This window comes from Leguminivora glycinivorella, chromosome 1 (assembly GCF_023078275.1).
Source record: "Leguminivora glycinivorella isolate SPB_JAAS2020 chromosome 1, LegGlyc_1.1, whole genome shotgun sequence".
NCBI lineage: Eukaryota > Metazoa > Arthropoda > Insecta > Lepidoptera > Tortricidae > Leguminivora > Leguminivora glycinivorella.
The window spans coordinates 21516932-21531619 of NC_062971.1; the positions used below are offsets into that span (position 1 = coordinate 21516932).

A 14688-nucleotide genomic window follows, 5' to 3' on the forward strand; every position below is an offset into this window, starting at 1 on the left:
TCGGCCGCCAACCTCCATTCCCTACAACTATGTTGGTGGTATGCTCACGTGTCCTAAATGCGCGCGAGTATTCAACAGAAAGATTGGATACGCGAGTCATCTTAGGGCACATCAGAGAGCGGAAAAGAATGATAATAACCCAAATTAAAAATTGCTAGCACCAGAACCTACAGTCGCTGTGGCCGAAACCGGTCAGGAGGAGAATAGATGAATAATAACCAAGGGTCCTTCCCCCCATTCAATTATTTCAGTTTATCTCAATGTGTAGCTAGAATTAAATACTATAAATATGTATCTTTTTGATAAACCCCTTTCCTACCCCTATTTAACGCACGTACACGGAAGCAAAGTACAAAGCAGGTTAACATAATTCGATACCTTTGGGTTCAATTGGCGTAAAGGACAAAATGCAGGTTTTCAGGAGAAGCAAAAAACAACTTTTTTTTTAGAAAAATGTTTATATCTTTTTTGTTTTTTGACCTATATTTGTGACGTATATAGAAAAATATGTAGATTTTTAGTATCCTTAACCTAGTGTAGCAACCGTAGTGATAAACTAAACGGTTTGGAAGTTAGATGGTTGTAAAGGACACGTCAAAATGCTATGGACGTCCTTTACACCCACGATTTTTTTGAACAATTAGAGTTGATAGGGTCGTAAATGACGGTCTTAGATGATTTTTATACAAATTCAGGGCGTAAATGTAACCGGAATGGTACAAATGGCAACTGTTTTTAGCTTAGTTTACAGTGGAGAAACTTGAAAAATTTATCAAAACGTAGTTAATATGGCATATAATAGCCACATTAGTGTTACAGTGTATATTTATCTAAATATTTAGCAAAGACAAAGAACAAGACTATTTTATATCCAGTTTTGCAATAAAAAAACAACATTTGCTTAACCCTTAATTTGGCAAAGTCCGGTGGGACGGACAGGTGATAAAAAAAAATATTTCGCTTTTTAAGTAGAATTTTATTTAATTTAACATATGGAAAGAGACGCTTTTATGATACATGCTTTGTATAAAAATACTATTTGACCACTGTCAACACTCGTTTGACAGTTACTCGTCAAGATGGCACCGCATCAGAAGTCAACTGTTTTTAGCAAATTATTTATGCGTTTTTCTTTTGGTTTTTGTAAGAACAGGGTATTTCTGTTGTATAAATAATAAAATATATTACATAATAGTTGCAAGTGGTTATGTTTTCAATTTCTTTCTCAATTTCTAATACTCATAATCATCATCTAAACAAGTTGTCCGCCGCACCGGACAGTGCCAAATATATACTAAATACGATTTGTCCGCCGTGGCGGACTATGCCAATGTTGCGGTGACACGTGTTGTAACAAATTATTATATTGTTTTGTTTATTATTTTGATTTTCTTGTTTTGGTGGCCTGCTTTTATGCTTAGATTTTTTATTTAATCCAACAGCGTGTGGTGCTGGCACCAAGCAGTTAAAATTTTGGCACTTTTAGGTATACGTAGTGCGCGGATATTGTGAATGTTACATGTCGCGCGAGGGGCAATAAACATTAAAGAAAACCGGGTAGATCAAAATTTATAATTTCTTTGTCTGCCCCGAACATTGATATAATTAATTTCGGGTAGTTTTGTGTTGTTTACATCTTCGACGACATTTTGCTGGGACATCACTGTCACATCAGTCTGTCGTGATCACGGCCTGTGCAACCTGGCCAAAAAGTCGGAAAAAGTTAAAATAATGATATTTGACTATAAATATGTGTCAATTTGATTTTCATACAAAATTATTATATTCGTTAATTTTTAAAATAAATATATGTTAAGACTTGTTTATTTTAAATGACCGTATGTTTGGCAGTGTCCGCCTCAGCGGACATATTAATTTATCCCAATATTTGGCAGAGTCCGCTGTGGCGGACATATTTTTTTTCCAAAACTAATAAATCTAGATTTTTTTAAATATTTTTCGGACGCTTTAAAAACACCTGTTATTCAATATATTAAGTAAAATCGGAAAATTTATGTCACCAGAGTCTCTGCCAAATTAAGGGTTAAAAACTATCTAATATTTTGGAAAGTTATTATTTTAGTACTCGCCGCTGTCTCAATATGTTACGCATTCAGTATTTAATTCTAGCAGGGAAACGCTTTCGTAGTTTAAGTAAATATAAAAACACTAATGGTAATCATGTAAACTTTAATCAGCAACTGTGAACAGTAGACTATATTAATACGACAGTAATTTTAAGTCTAAAGTAGAAAGAAGTTCTAAGAATAACTAAGAGTTAAGTACCTATTTATAAACGCAAGTTAGGACGCGTATACAAACTGTGACCAACTAATAAATAATAGTAACTGTAGTCAAGACTACCTATTATGTTGATTCATACTTGTTTTTGATAATTTTAAAACAGAGGATTGTTATTTAGTCTTAAACCTGTTAAATAAGAATAATCTTAATTATGAGTTCAATCCTAGAAATATTATAGTCAATGCTTTAAGTACCTAGGTACATAGCCAAGTCACCAAACGCTAACGCTCATTCGCTAGCGAAACGCACCTGATCTGTTATTGTCACACTAAATGTTAGCATAGTCTACTGTTAAAGTTTACTGCCAGCGTAGGTGAATGGCAATCGTCGACGCCAGACGCCGACAAAAATGCAGTCGGGTGCAATACGCAAGAGCGATAAAGATATATAGCTACGAAATAGATATTATCGTGAGCGTTTGTGCATATGGGTACGTACTCGTACCCTGATTACCATAGTGTTTTTTTAATTACCTACATCTCGCCGCAGTATAATAATACAACGAAAGCGTTTCCCTGCTATAATTAAAGGCTGAATTCGTAGCCTAATACTGACTATTCAGACAGCGGCGAATACTAAAAAAATAACTTTGAATTTGTTGCCAAAGTATTAGATAGTTTTTAAGCAAATATTGTTTCTTTATTACAAAACTGGATATAAAATTGTCTTGTTCTTTTTTGTTGCCAAGATAGCTTAGATAAATAATACACTGTATTAAACTAATGTAGCTATTCTATGCCATATTAAGTACGTTTTGATACATTTTTCCAGTTTTTAATTGTAAACTTAGGACAACATTTGTATCATTTCGGTGACAACTACGCCCCGACTTTGTATAAAATGAAAATGAAAATGAAATATTTATTTTTCAAGTAGGCATATTACAATGCGCATATGAACGTCAAATAAAGCTACGCCGGCTCTAACCCTACGCCTCAGCCTCGAGAAGATTTCAGTCCCCCCTCAGTTGGGAGGGGGGTATCCACTATGGGACCGGCAAGAAACTCGGCGGGCAACTTCTTTTCAAAACATTACATCTTATAATTAACATGCATTAAATAACAACATACAATTTAACATGCAAAAGTATTCATCAAAGAATATGAACAGACTAGGTACTCTATGGAAATCAATTTCAATAAATTATATTATTGCTTAATAATACGTCGTTCTTCTTCAGAGAAAACATATCAAATTGTCATAGAAGAAAAAGATAATATGAATCTCAATATCATTAAATATGTAATTTACCTACACAACATAAAATATAAAATATTTGATGTGCTTTCTTATCTGAACTGTGTCCTCTATACATAATACAATTATTTTAATTGCTATTCGTTTTTTGTAGTTTCTGGTTCGGGCCATGCATGTTTGTCTGTCAAATAGTCCTCGACTCTGTAATAAGCCTTTAACATCAATGATTTTTTTAAGTAGTTCTTAAGAGCTGGGAGGGGTAATCTCAAAGCAGTGTCAGGTAACTTATTATAAAAATGAATGCATTGCCCAACAAATGACTTCTGTACTTTACGGACACGAAACTTCTTTATGGCAAGCTTATTTTTGTTTCTAGTGTTATAATTATGGATATCAGAATTCTTAGTGAAACAGTCTAAATTCTTAACAACATAAATTATACTATCATAAATGTATTGGGAAGCTACAGTTAAGATATTAATTTCTTTGAAGAGTTCTCTTACTGATTCACGTGTTCCTAAGTTGTAAATAGAACGAATGGCTCTCTTTTGTAATACAAAGATAGTCTGTATGTCAGCTGCTTTGCCCCAAACCAGAATACCGTATGACATTACACTGTGAAAATAACTATGATACACTAGGCGAGCTGTCTCAACATTAGTCAGTTGCCTGATTCTCCTAACGGCGTATGCGGCTGAACTTAATTTGCTTGCTAGTTTCTTTATATGAGGACTCCATTGTAGATTTTTGTCCAATGTTAAACCAAGAAACAGTGTTGTATCTACCATCTCTAAGCATTCATCATTCAAAAGTATTTTTGTATCGATTGGTTTAACATTCGGCAGAGAAAATCGAATACATTTGGTTTTCTTAGAATTAAGAAGTAAATTGTTGACAGTAAACCACTGCAGTACATCAGCTAACGTGCTATTAATTACATTGTAATCCGTAGATTTTCGGTCAACATTAAAAAGCAGTGATGTATCATCAGCAAAAAGTACTATTTCACAAAAGTTTTTCACTATACATGGCAAATCATTTATATAAACCAAAAACAGGAATGGACCTAAAATTGAGCCTTGTGGCATTCCTAATTGGACTACAGTCCCGCTAGAGCGAGTTTTGTTAACAACTACTGTTTGTGTTCTATTGCTAAGGTAAGAAGACATAAAGTTTAGGGCATTTATAGACAAACCATAATGTTCTAATTTCAAAATGAGCGTTCCATGATCCACACAATCAAAGGCTTTTGAAAGATCACAAAATATGCCAATTGCATCACAAGAATTTTCCCAAAAATTATATATATGTTTAATGAGTACCGAAGCAGCATCGGTCGTGGAACGGCCCCTTGTGAAACCGAACTGTTAAAAAAAATCATCTAAGACCGTCATTTACGACCCTATCAAATCATGGGTGTAAAGGACGTTAATAGCATTTTGATGTGTCCTTTACAACCATCTATCTTCTAAATGGTTTAGTTTATCACTACGGTTGCTACACTATAGGTTAAAGATACTCGTAATCTGCATATTTTTCTTATACACGTCACAAATATAGGTCAAAAAAACAAAAAAAGTGGGTTTATCTTTCTCTTGGAAACCTGCATTATGTCCTTTACGACAATTGAACCCAAAGGTATCGATTACAGTTGCGGATAAAATATTTTTAGTGCTGGTCGTAAAGGACGAAGAACAAAAAAACTTGTCCTTTACGCCTAACTTTACCACACTACTATAGAAAGTGATTCTTAAAAAGTAAGGGCTTAAAGGGCAACAATATATATCAAGGTGACTTACGACTATATTTTTATTTGTAGATTTCCTTTATGACACAAATAATAATTTACGCGCCTTGACTTGATATTTACGCCTCTTCAGAATAGCTATTTTTGCAAGTCCATATTAGAAAATCTTGGTCGTAAAGGCAACTTTTTAAGAGATATCGAAATTTTAACTACACAGATCGATAGCGCTTGAAATTCTGAACAAAACTGTATATATAACTCATTTTCGCCAAAATGTCCTTTACGCCAATTGAACCCAGAGGTATCGTATGTGCAACGTTACGCTAACAATAAAAGCTCATAACGCTCTATGAACTATACGTATAAGTGCAACACTTATGCAAATTAAATTTGTTTCACTTTACCCGGCATACCTGTTACCGTGAAATGCTTTTAAAACACGTGTAAAAACAACATGCAATTTTATACAACTTTGTGGTGGACATTTTACAGTTTATTACGTTTTGTCCCGACCCGCCGTCGTCGGTGTTTTCATAAAAGTTTTTATGTTTATAACGTAGCCTTTGGACCAGGGAAAGTGCCTCAGCAAATGACATTTTTAAGATCATTTCATGTTTATATTTTTAGGGTTTGTAGGTATCTTTCATAAAAAAAATATACATAGGTCAGATGTGATATTTATGAGTATATAACAAATGTTTACACAAATATATTTATCTGTAACGCACACTATACATTGTATAATATTTTGCTCTTTTTTATTATTTTCCAGTATACGCTCAAGCCCAAACTACAACAGGTGTCATCCATACCCAACTACTTTCTTTGTTCTCAGGTTCGAGTTTTTCCAAGTACGAGAAAATATCAGACTTATAACTTGCAGCTAGGAATGTAGGCTTAGCTGAGTAATATTGCCGTGTTCTACCCGTATCGAAGTTATTAGTTGCGCACGATCTTTGCGCAGGCTTCATTTCTAACGGATTTCCGCGCCAACATCCGGCTTGGATAATCTGCATGGAGGTTTAAGCCCCGGGATTCGTTTCATAAAACTTTTTATTTTTATATAAAATCTAAATTTGAGTAGGTAAGTGTTAATGAAATATGAACGATTATCTTATTTAGAAAACGGAGTGAAAGTATAATTGAAGCGATATTATCTAAATACAATCTTAATTATTCTCTAATACTCGTGTACGTACGTTTATGAACACTTTTCTTAGTTTAGTATTAGATATCTCTATTTTACATTTTCTATTAGGAAAGTTATGTCGAAGGAACCAAAACGCTGCGAAAAACAATTTACCTCTGACTTGATCCTCTGAAGTAAATATTTGTGTTTAATCAAGTGTAATATCGATAGGTATCTATATCATATTAGTTGTTCATTGAGAATTCTCCATGACAGTTTAGGAATGTTACGAAAATTCTGAATCCTGGTTCTGAAACGGTGGTTCACTAATTAAGATAATTAAATTAGCTAATATCTAAAGAGTCTGTGCGTATATAGAAGAGTCGTGAAATGTAAGGAACCCAATAAATTCGACGACTCAATCCCATTTCGTACACGCTCCACCAGTTTTTGCCTTATCAATTATCTTTTCACATCCCAATTGACTGAAATGTAGGTACGTACATCGCAAGAAAATCATTTCCTTTTACCAACATCAAGGAATCTTACTCATCATTAAAATGAATCATGAAACATGCCCCTAACATGTTTCCTAATTTTAAAATAAATACTGTGATTTAAGCGAAAATCTGTGGTAAAATACGAGAGTTTCGAGCTTAGATTAAATATTAATGTGAGAGTACGTTTACTACGGACCCGTTAGTCCCGATTCGTCCCCTCCTTCTATTTCCGCCATTGATCTTCGAAAGATTTAATTATAAATGAACTTCAGAATCTCACCTTGATTAAATTACATCTTTCTGTAGGTTTCATTTATGGAGCCGACATTTTTATGTTGCTGTTCCGCAAGTTGAGTTGAGATCTTAAAGTGATGGAGTTGGTATTTACTGTCTAAAAATGAACTAAATACTTACAAATGTTCTTGCAGTATATAATTTACTAGTAATAACTAACGCGAAATCAATGGAAAACCGCTGGGATTTGGGACATATTGAGAGCCAAAGCCCCTGTATTTCATCCGAAAACTTGTGTGTTTCAAAAACGTCCCATTTGGCGCGCGCTTTAAATTCCCATAGAATAAATAATAATAAATAAATAAATAAATATTATAGGTCATTCTTACACAGATTGACTGAGGCCCACGGTAACCTCAAGAAGGCTTGTGTTGTGGGTACTCAGACAACGATATATATATGTATAATATACATTCTTATTTTTTTTTATAGCCTATATTGTTTCCCACTGCTGGGCAAAGGCCTCCCCTGTTTTCCGCCACTCATCACGGCTCTTTGCATGCTCCCGCCAATCGCCACAAAATGAGTCCAGGTCTTTCCGCCATCTCATTTTTGGCCTACCTCGGCCTCGGGTAATTTGTGGTGCCCATTCGGTCGCTATTTTGGCCCATCTGTCTGGAGGCATCCGACAGATGTGTCCTGCCCAATCCCACTTGAGCTTGGCTGCCTTTACACCCACATCTGCGATACCTGTTTTGGAGCGCAACTCCGTGTTCCTTATCCGATCGATTCTGCGGACTCCGAGTGTGCTGCGCTCCATTGCTCGCTGGCAAATCTTGAGTTGGGACATACATTCTTATATACATAGAAAACATCCATGACTCAGGAACAAATACCTGTGCTCATCACACAAATAAATGCCCTTACCGGGATTCGAACCCGGGACCGCGGCGTAGTAGGCAGGGTCACAACCGACTGCGCCAGACCGGTCGTCAAATAGAAAATGAGGCTTATCGATATTACGTTCAGGTAAGGCGCACTTTCGGATCAAATTATACATTACGGTGCTGTTACACAGGCAAAACAATTACCAGCAATTCACATACCATTGCCGCGTTTGTTCAATACGCACCAACTAACTATGGATCATCTTAAAGGTGCTGTTAGTTACACGGGCAACACAATTGCCAGCAATTCATATACCATTGCCGCGTTTGCCCCATAGTTAGTTGGTGCGTATTGAACGAACGCGGCAATTGTGTTGCCCGTGTAGCACCTTTAGAGGTACAGCTATCTCATCTACACTTACATAAGTGCTTAGCCCAGCAAGCGGCACGCCGTTGGCCGCGAGCAGGAGATCCTTGGGGGCGAGCTGGCCGGTCTTCCACGCTGGCTGCGGCGGGTACAGCCGCCGGATCCGCACTAGGCCGCCGCCGCCGCACACAGACATGCCTAGGCCTCGCCCGTCCTTCTCCACCACTACGGTGAATGTATTTTCTGGAACAATCAAGAAAGAGTTGTTAAAATCGCTGCCATACCAAAGCAGGCCTACGTCACTCGCTCGCGGTCGCGCGTTAAGTACCTACACGCTAGCCGTTCATTAGAATGAACAAGTAAATAAATAAATAAATTCAACACTTTATTTGCTACGCCGTCTGAGTTACTTGAGCAGCTTCATGTGCTCTGCCTACCCCTTTTGAGTAAATTTACGTATGTATGTGAGTTCTTAAATAAATAAATGAAATTAACGAGATACTCAATCAATCCGTTGTAGACATCGGGTCAAGATTATATTACATACATACATACATACATACATACAATCACGCCTGTATCCCATGAAGGGGTAGGCAGAGCACATGAAACTACTCAAGTTTCAGTGCCACTCTTGGCAAATAAGGGGTCAATAGAAAACGAAACGGTGACATTGCAGTGACAGGTTGCCAGCCTCTCGCCTACGCCACAATTTAACCCAATCCCACAGCCGCCTTCTACGACACCCACGGGAAGAAAGGGGGTGGTGAAATTCTTAACCCGTCACCACACGGCACGTCATTATATATCTATTATTAGAAAAAATGCTATATATATGTAGGTACCTCAGTAGGTACGTCTAAAATCTCATCAGAACGTATGATTACAAACATAGGTATCTTTCGAATTTACCATTAAATTCCCGATTAATTTTGTCAGCTCAAAGAGATGATATTACACGGTGCTGAATGAATCGGAAAGCTACTCCTTAAGATCTAACTTTTAACGCGCAAAAGGTACAGAGCCAGCATAAGCCGGGATAATCGCCCAATGACGTAATGGCTATACCTTTAAAGCATTAATGTTTTGGCAAACATACTTATGCTGCTGATATTGTTCAAGGTTTTTTGCCAAGATAAAGATATATAAAGATATTTGAACAGCACACAATTATGAACCTAATCGATGTCGTCTAAAATGGATTGTCTGGACTGAAACGCCAAAATTTTTATTTAAATAAGGGCTTAGTGTTTATTTGTATTTATTATTAGATCTTAATTCTAAATTGCAACATTAGTGCTGCACGTCATGGGCATAACGAGGAGGCCGTGTATAAAACATGGAGTAATAATTAATGCCGTAATAAGGAGAACCCTGCGAAATATTTAATATGGATTAGGTGGGACAACATTAGTGCTGCACATGGGCCCGTGCATTTCCGTAGTATAGTAGATCCAGGTGAGGCTTACGCTGTCATGAGATTTAATATCTCGGATTTTTTTGTTCCTATATACCTACACTATAATGTACCTTCCTTTGTCAAGTCACTTAAATGTTTCAGTTTTGTACTTAAGTATAACTTAGCATTGAATCAATTTTTAAAAGTCAATGTATTTAAACTCGCCGTCAATAGAAATTGTCAACAATGTAAACAAACTATTATATAAAATATCAATAATTTAGCACAATTTTATTATTTTAAAGGTTGAGGATCATAATGTGAGATGATTTGATTAAATAACACATGGATTTAGCCAGTATCTGCTAGGATGTAGGAGTTAGGATGGAAATTAAAGACATTTTGACTACAAGGTTTGTTTACATTGTTCACAAATTCTATTTATGGACAGCTTTATTACATTATGGAAAGCTTTTCACAACATATTTTCAGCATCAACTTACCTCCTTTTTATTTATTTAGGCTCATCTCTCCTCTCTCAGAAAGGACACAATACCGTCATTATATTAACATCGACTCCCTCAGCCAATATGAACTCCCAAAACTCTTTTGTAGTGTGGTAGGTAAGTAGCTATTGGGTTGGTAAGAAAGTAATGAGCGATCGATTGAATTCCACATAAAATTTTTGAGAGAGTTCTAGAATCTTCTATGGTCGAAAGTATATAAAGGGCGAGTCGCACAGTTTCTCGTCAGTCATTCACTAGCTGTCGCCGAGCTAATATAAGGAAGAAAATGGACGAATTAAAAGTGCATGTAAAGCATTGCTTACTATATGAATTTCAGTCTGGCCATTCAGCCGCCGAAGCAGTGCGTAATATATGTCAGCGTGTTGCTCCTGAAGTTGTGTCTGAGGCCACGGCGAAACGATGGTTCCAGCGGTTTCGTAGTGGCGACTTTTCATTATCAGATCAACCTAAGTCTGGTCGACCGGTGAAGATAGATGTAGCCAAATTAAAAACCTTAATTGAAGGAGATCCGAGGCTAACGAGTCGTACTCTTGCTACCGAGTTAGGCTGCTCTCATGTCACCATAGAAACACATTTACACGAGTTGGGAAAAAACTACAAATACAGTGTTTGGATACCGCACGAACTTGATAGAGATCAACTAAACCGCCGTGCCGATATCTGCATACAACTTCTGTCTTTTCGCCGCACATTCAACTGGTTGGACCATCTTATCACTGGAGATGAAAAATGGGTCTTATATATAAATCACACACGCAAACGTCAGTGGCTAGCTCCAAACGAAAAAGGAATAGAGGCACCAAAAATAGAGCCTCACCCGAAAAAAGTTATGCTGTCCGTTTGGTGGGATATTCATGGTATTATTCACTGGGAACTCCTACCAAGTGGAATGACTGTTACCGCATCAGTATACTGTAATCAGCTTGAAAATTTAAACCAAAAAATCTGTCAGAATCGTCCACAGCATGCTAAAGTTTTTTCTTACACGACAATGCTCGCCCACACATTGCAAAAGTGACTCGGCTAAAGCTATTGGAGCTAGGTTGGAAAGTGATACCTCATCCACCGTACTCTCCAGACTTGGCACCTACGGATTACGCATTGTTCAGATCGCTAAGCAATGCCTTGAATGAAAAAAAGTTCGATGATCAAGCCCATCTACGACAGTACATAGCTGAGTTTTTTGAATCTAAACCTAAGAACTTCTTCGCCGATGCTATTCATTCTTTACCAGAACGATGGAGACAAGTAGTAGATAACGAAGGCCGTTATATTTTTGATAAATGATTAAAATAATAAGTAAAATAAAAATTACAATATTGGTTATGATTCGCTCATTACTTTCTTACCAACCCAATATTACGAATGTCATTAAACGCGGGTTACCGACTTGTGACCGGACAACTTTGCTAATACGCCAGCGGCAGCTGCTGCACTCAGCTGTTGTCCTTCCAACTATTTGGCAATTGGCTTTTTGTTATTATTTGTTTGAAGATAATATGAATTTAGTTTCACTACAGATAAATTGACGGTTAAGCCAGATTTACACGAGTTATCGTCATCAACATCATCCTTCTCTTTACGTTATCCCGGCACTTGCCACGGCTTTGACTACTAATCTTAAGATTTGGCGTAGGCACTAGTTTTGCGAAAGCGACTGTCATCTGACCTTCTAATCCGAAGTGAATAAGGCCCTTATTGGGATTAGTCCGGTTTCCTCACAATGTTTTCCATCATCGAAAAGCGATTGTTATGTTCCAACAAATTTATTCGTATTACGAGCCGGGGTTCGAACCCGCGACCTCCGGGTTGAAAGTTGCATTCTCTTACCACTAAGCCACCAGCCCCAGAACATACAATATCCATTTATACCAATTAAATAAGACTATTGGCTCCAGAAAAAGCAAATTGGTTCATTTCAATTGGAAATATAAAGGTGAAGTAGATTAATATCAATTTATCTTCACTATCAATAAAACAAGAACTATTTTCCCATATGCCATAATTAATCAGGTTTCAATATTGCAAATGAAAGCAGGATGAGTGTCGATTCACGGTCAATTTAAGTCCCTTTTCGGCCAAAAACGGACGTTCAGAGCGAGAAACATGAATTATACATTAAGTCGGCCCTGCCATTCGTAGTCGAGAGTGATTTTAGTCATTTTGTACCCAATTTCCGACTATAAAGGAATTCTTTCTCGCCGGAAGAATTCTAGGTAAATAGTATCGCTTTATTAAAAGAAAAAGACTGTTTTGCGCCAAAGGTACAATTTTGGTCTCCAAAATCAACCAAAGCAATTGTTTGTGGAACGGGACAATATTCTTTAACTAAATCCGTAATTGTTAATACAGAGTTAATTATTACTAAATCGGAATATGGAATCGGTATGATCCCTAATAAGTTCCAACTTCGATATAACCCGTGTCCTTGTTAATAGCCCTGCAGTTCGGATTTTCACCTATTCTGCAACTGACACCCAAACCACAGGGTCTATATAGAGCGCCGACCGAAGAGATTTCAGAAATACTCTATTACAAACAAGAATACCTGACACCTGCGTTTGCCAAAACGTCCCGCTGAAATATTTATTGACAATGGCTACCAGGGTAACGGTGTTGCTGCGATTTTAACGAATCTGTATTACTCGGAGAGCGGACTGCAAAGGTGATTCCAGCGTGAAAACAATTCTAGTCTGCAGAAATAAACCCACATTTCAGGAATACGGGAAATGGCTAAGCAATTTGGCGGATATCCGTAGAACCCGTCTAAACTAACTAATCGTGTATATGTATAAAATTGTTCAATTACTTTTTTCTTTGTCTACTCTTCCGTGGGAATATGCTACTGACCGTGAACTTGTTTTCACTGTTCACCTACTTTGTCAGTTGGCTTGCGTCGCACTACAACGCCCGAGGCACCCTAGTCTAGCCCCGAATGTTAGAATAGTCCCGGCCTCCACTTCAGAACACAATGTTTAAATGGATTTACCGTAGTGTCTACTCTCTCTATGTTTATTTGTTTTGTGTTCCGTCCCATCGTTATTTTTAAGTCGTTGACATAGAAGTTACTTGCATGTTAAAAGGGTGTAAAGATCTATTATTTTAGGCGCGTAATGTCAATAAGGATCGGTGTGGTACGAGTGTAAGGAGGGTAAGTGTGCCTGGCCTTCACATTAGGGTATGTTAGTGTTACTCAATGATAATGATAACTGTTTGGTGAGTTCATATGTGAAAATGAACTGTCCACATTTGCTATTTGCGTGTTAGTAGTGGTACTTAAGTACTTATTTCCGTGTTTACCTTATCATTGCTTAGTTGCTTACGTACTCATTCGATTGTTTGTTAGTTTGCTAGTTTCAATCAAAGTGGTAAATATTCGAAGAGCATTAAGTAGGTATTAAATATATACTTAGATTAATTGAATTATTTTCCATTATATCCAGATGAACTCGTTATAAAGCTACTAATCACTTAAACAATCAAACTACAACTAATTAAGCAAGTTCCTCTACATTCTCACCTCAGAGCATAATAATAAACGAACTCTAACTTGCTCTATAAACAATATCTGTTAAACTCGCGTTTGAGATATTTATCTTTGCAACTAGGGACCGGACCCTTGGATATTTATAATATATTATCATATAGTCATAACTATTCTTGTTTGCCTGAACATGTTGAAAAGAAAAACACCACAAAATATGTCACGATATATTTTTATACTGATTTGAACTAACACGATTTTCCCTTATATTAGGGCATTTTCAGAATTTGGGTCCCCCCAATTAGCGAAAAAGCAGTTTTGTGACGAAAATTAAGCATGAAATCTGTCTAAAAATTAACTTTTTTCACATTCTGAATGTAGATTATCGCTTAAAGTTTATGTAATTAACACAAAAACAATATTTTCATTGAAATTTCATTCTTAATTATCGATACAAAACTGACAGTGAGTGAATTTTTGTTAACAACTTATGCTAATTGGGGGGTCCCATTCTGAAAAAAAAGTTATTAAATTAAAACGGGACGTAATCGCGTACTACTTACGTTTATATTTGGCCCGACATTTCGGACGTGACACTACGCCCGTGGTCACAGGCAGACTCCGCCTAAAACTCGTGCAAAGACTGCCTGTGTTATTAAATATTTCTGTAAGCGAAAACGAAAAAAAAGCTGGGCATGAATAACAGATTGAGTTACGTCGAGTCCAACAAACAAATAATCTCTTTGTACATAAAGGATATCTTTCATTAATTTCAGCCCAAACGTTTGTTCAAACAATTCCTAGGTACCTTTTTCAATTCTTTATGTTTGTTCACAATGTTGGTTTGTGTTCGTGTTTGTTTTTTTTTAGTGAACAGTGAAGTTTGAATTGGGAACGTCAAACACGTTATACC

The 14688-nt window shown here is 36.7% G+C and overlaps 1 protein-coding gene across 5 annotated transcripts in view; it reads right to left on the reverse strand.

Moving 5' to 3' along the window:
* Positions 1 to 14688, reverse strand: part of LOC125236244 — a 126632-nt gene that overhangs the window by 25170 nt on the left and 86774 nt on the right. For 4 of the 5 annotated variants that reach the window (XM_048143051.1, XM_048143136.1, XM_048143211.1 and 1 more), the window contains exon 4: positions 8421 to 8608. In XM_048143051.1, coding sequence (XP_047999008.1) covers positions 8421 to 8608 — 188 coding nt within the window. Of the gene's footprint in view, positions 1 to 8420; positions 8609 to 10267; positions 10376 to 14688 lie in introns of those variants that run through there. The other variant, XM_048143286.1, reaches the window with a different exon arrangement.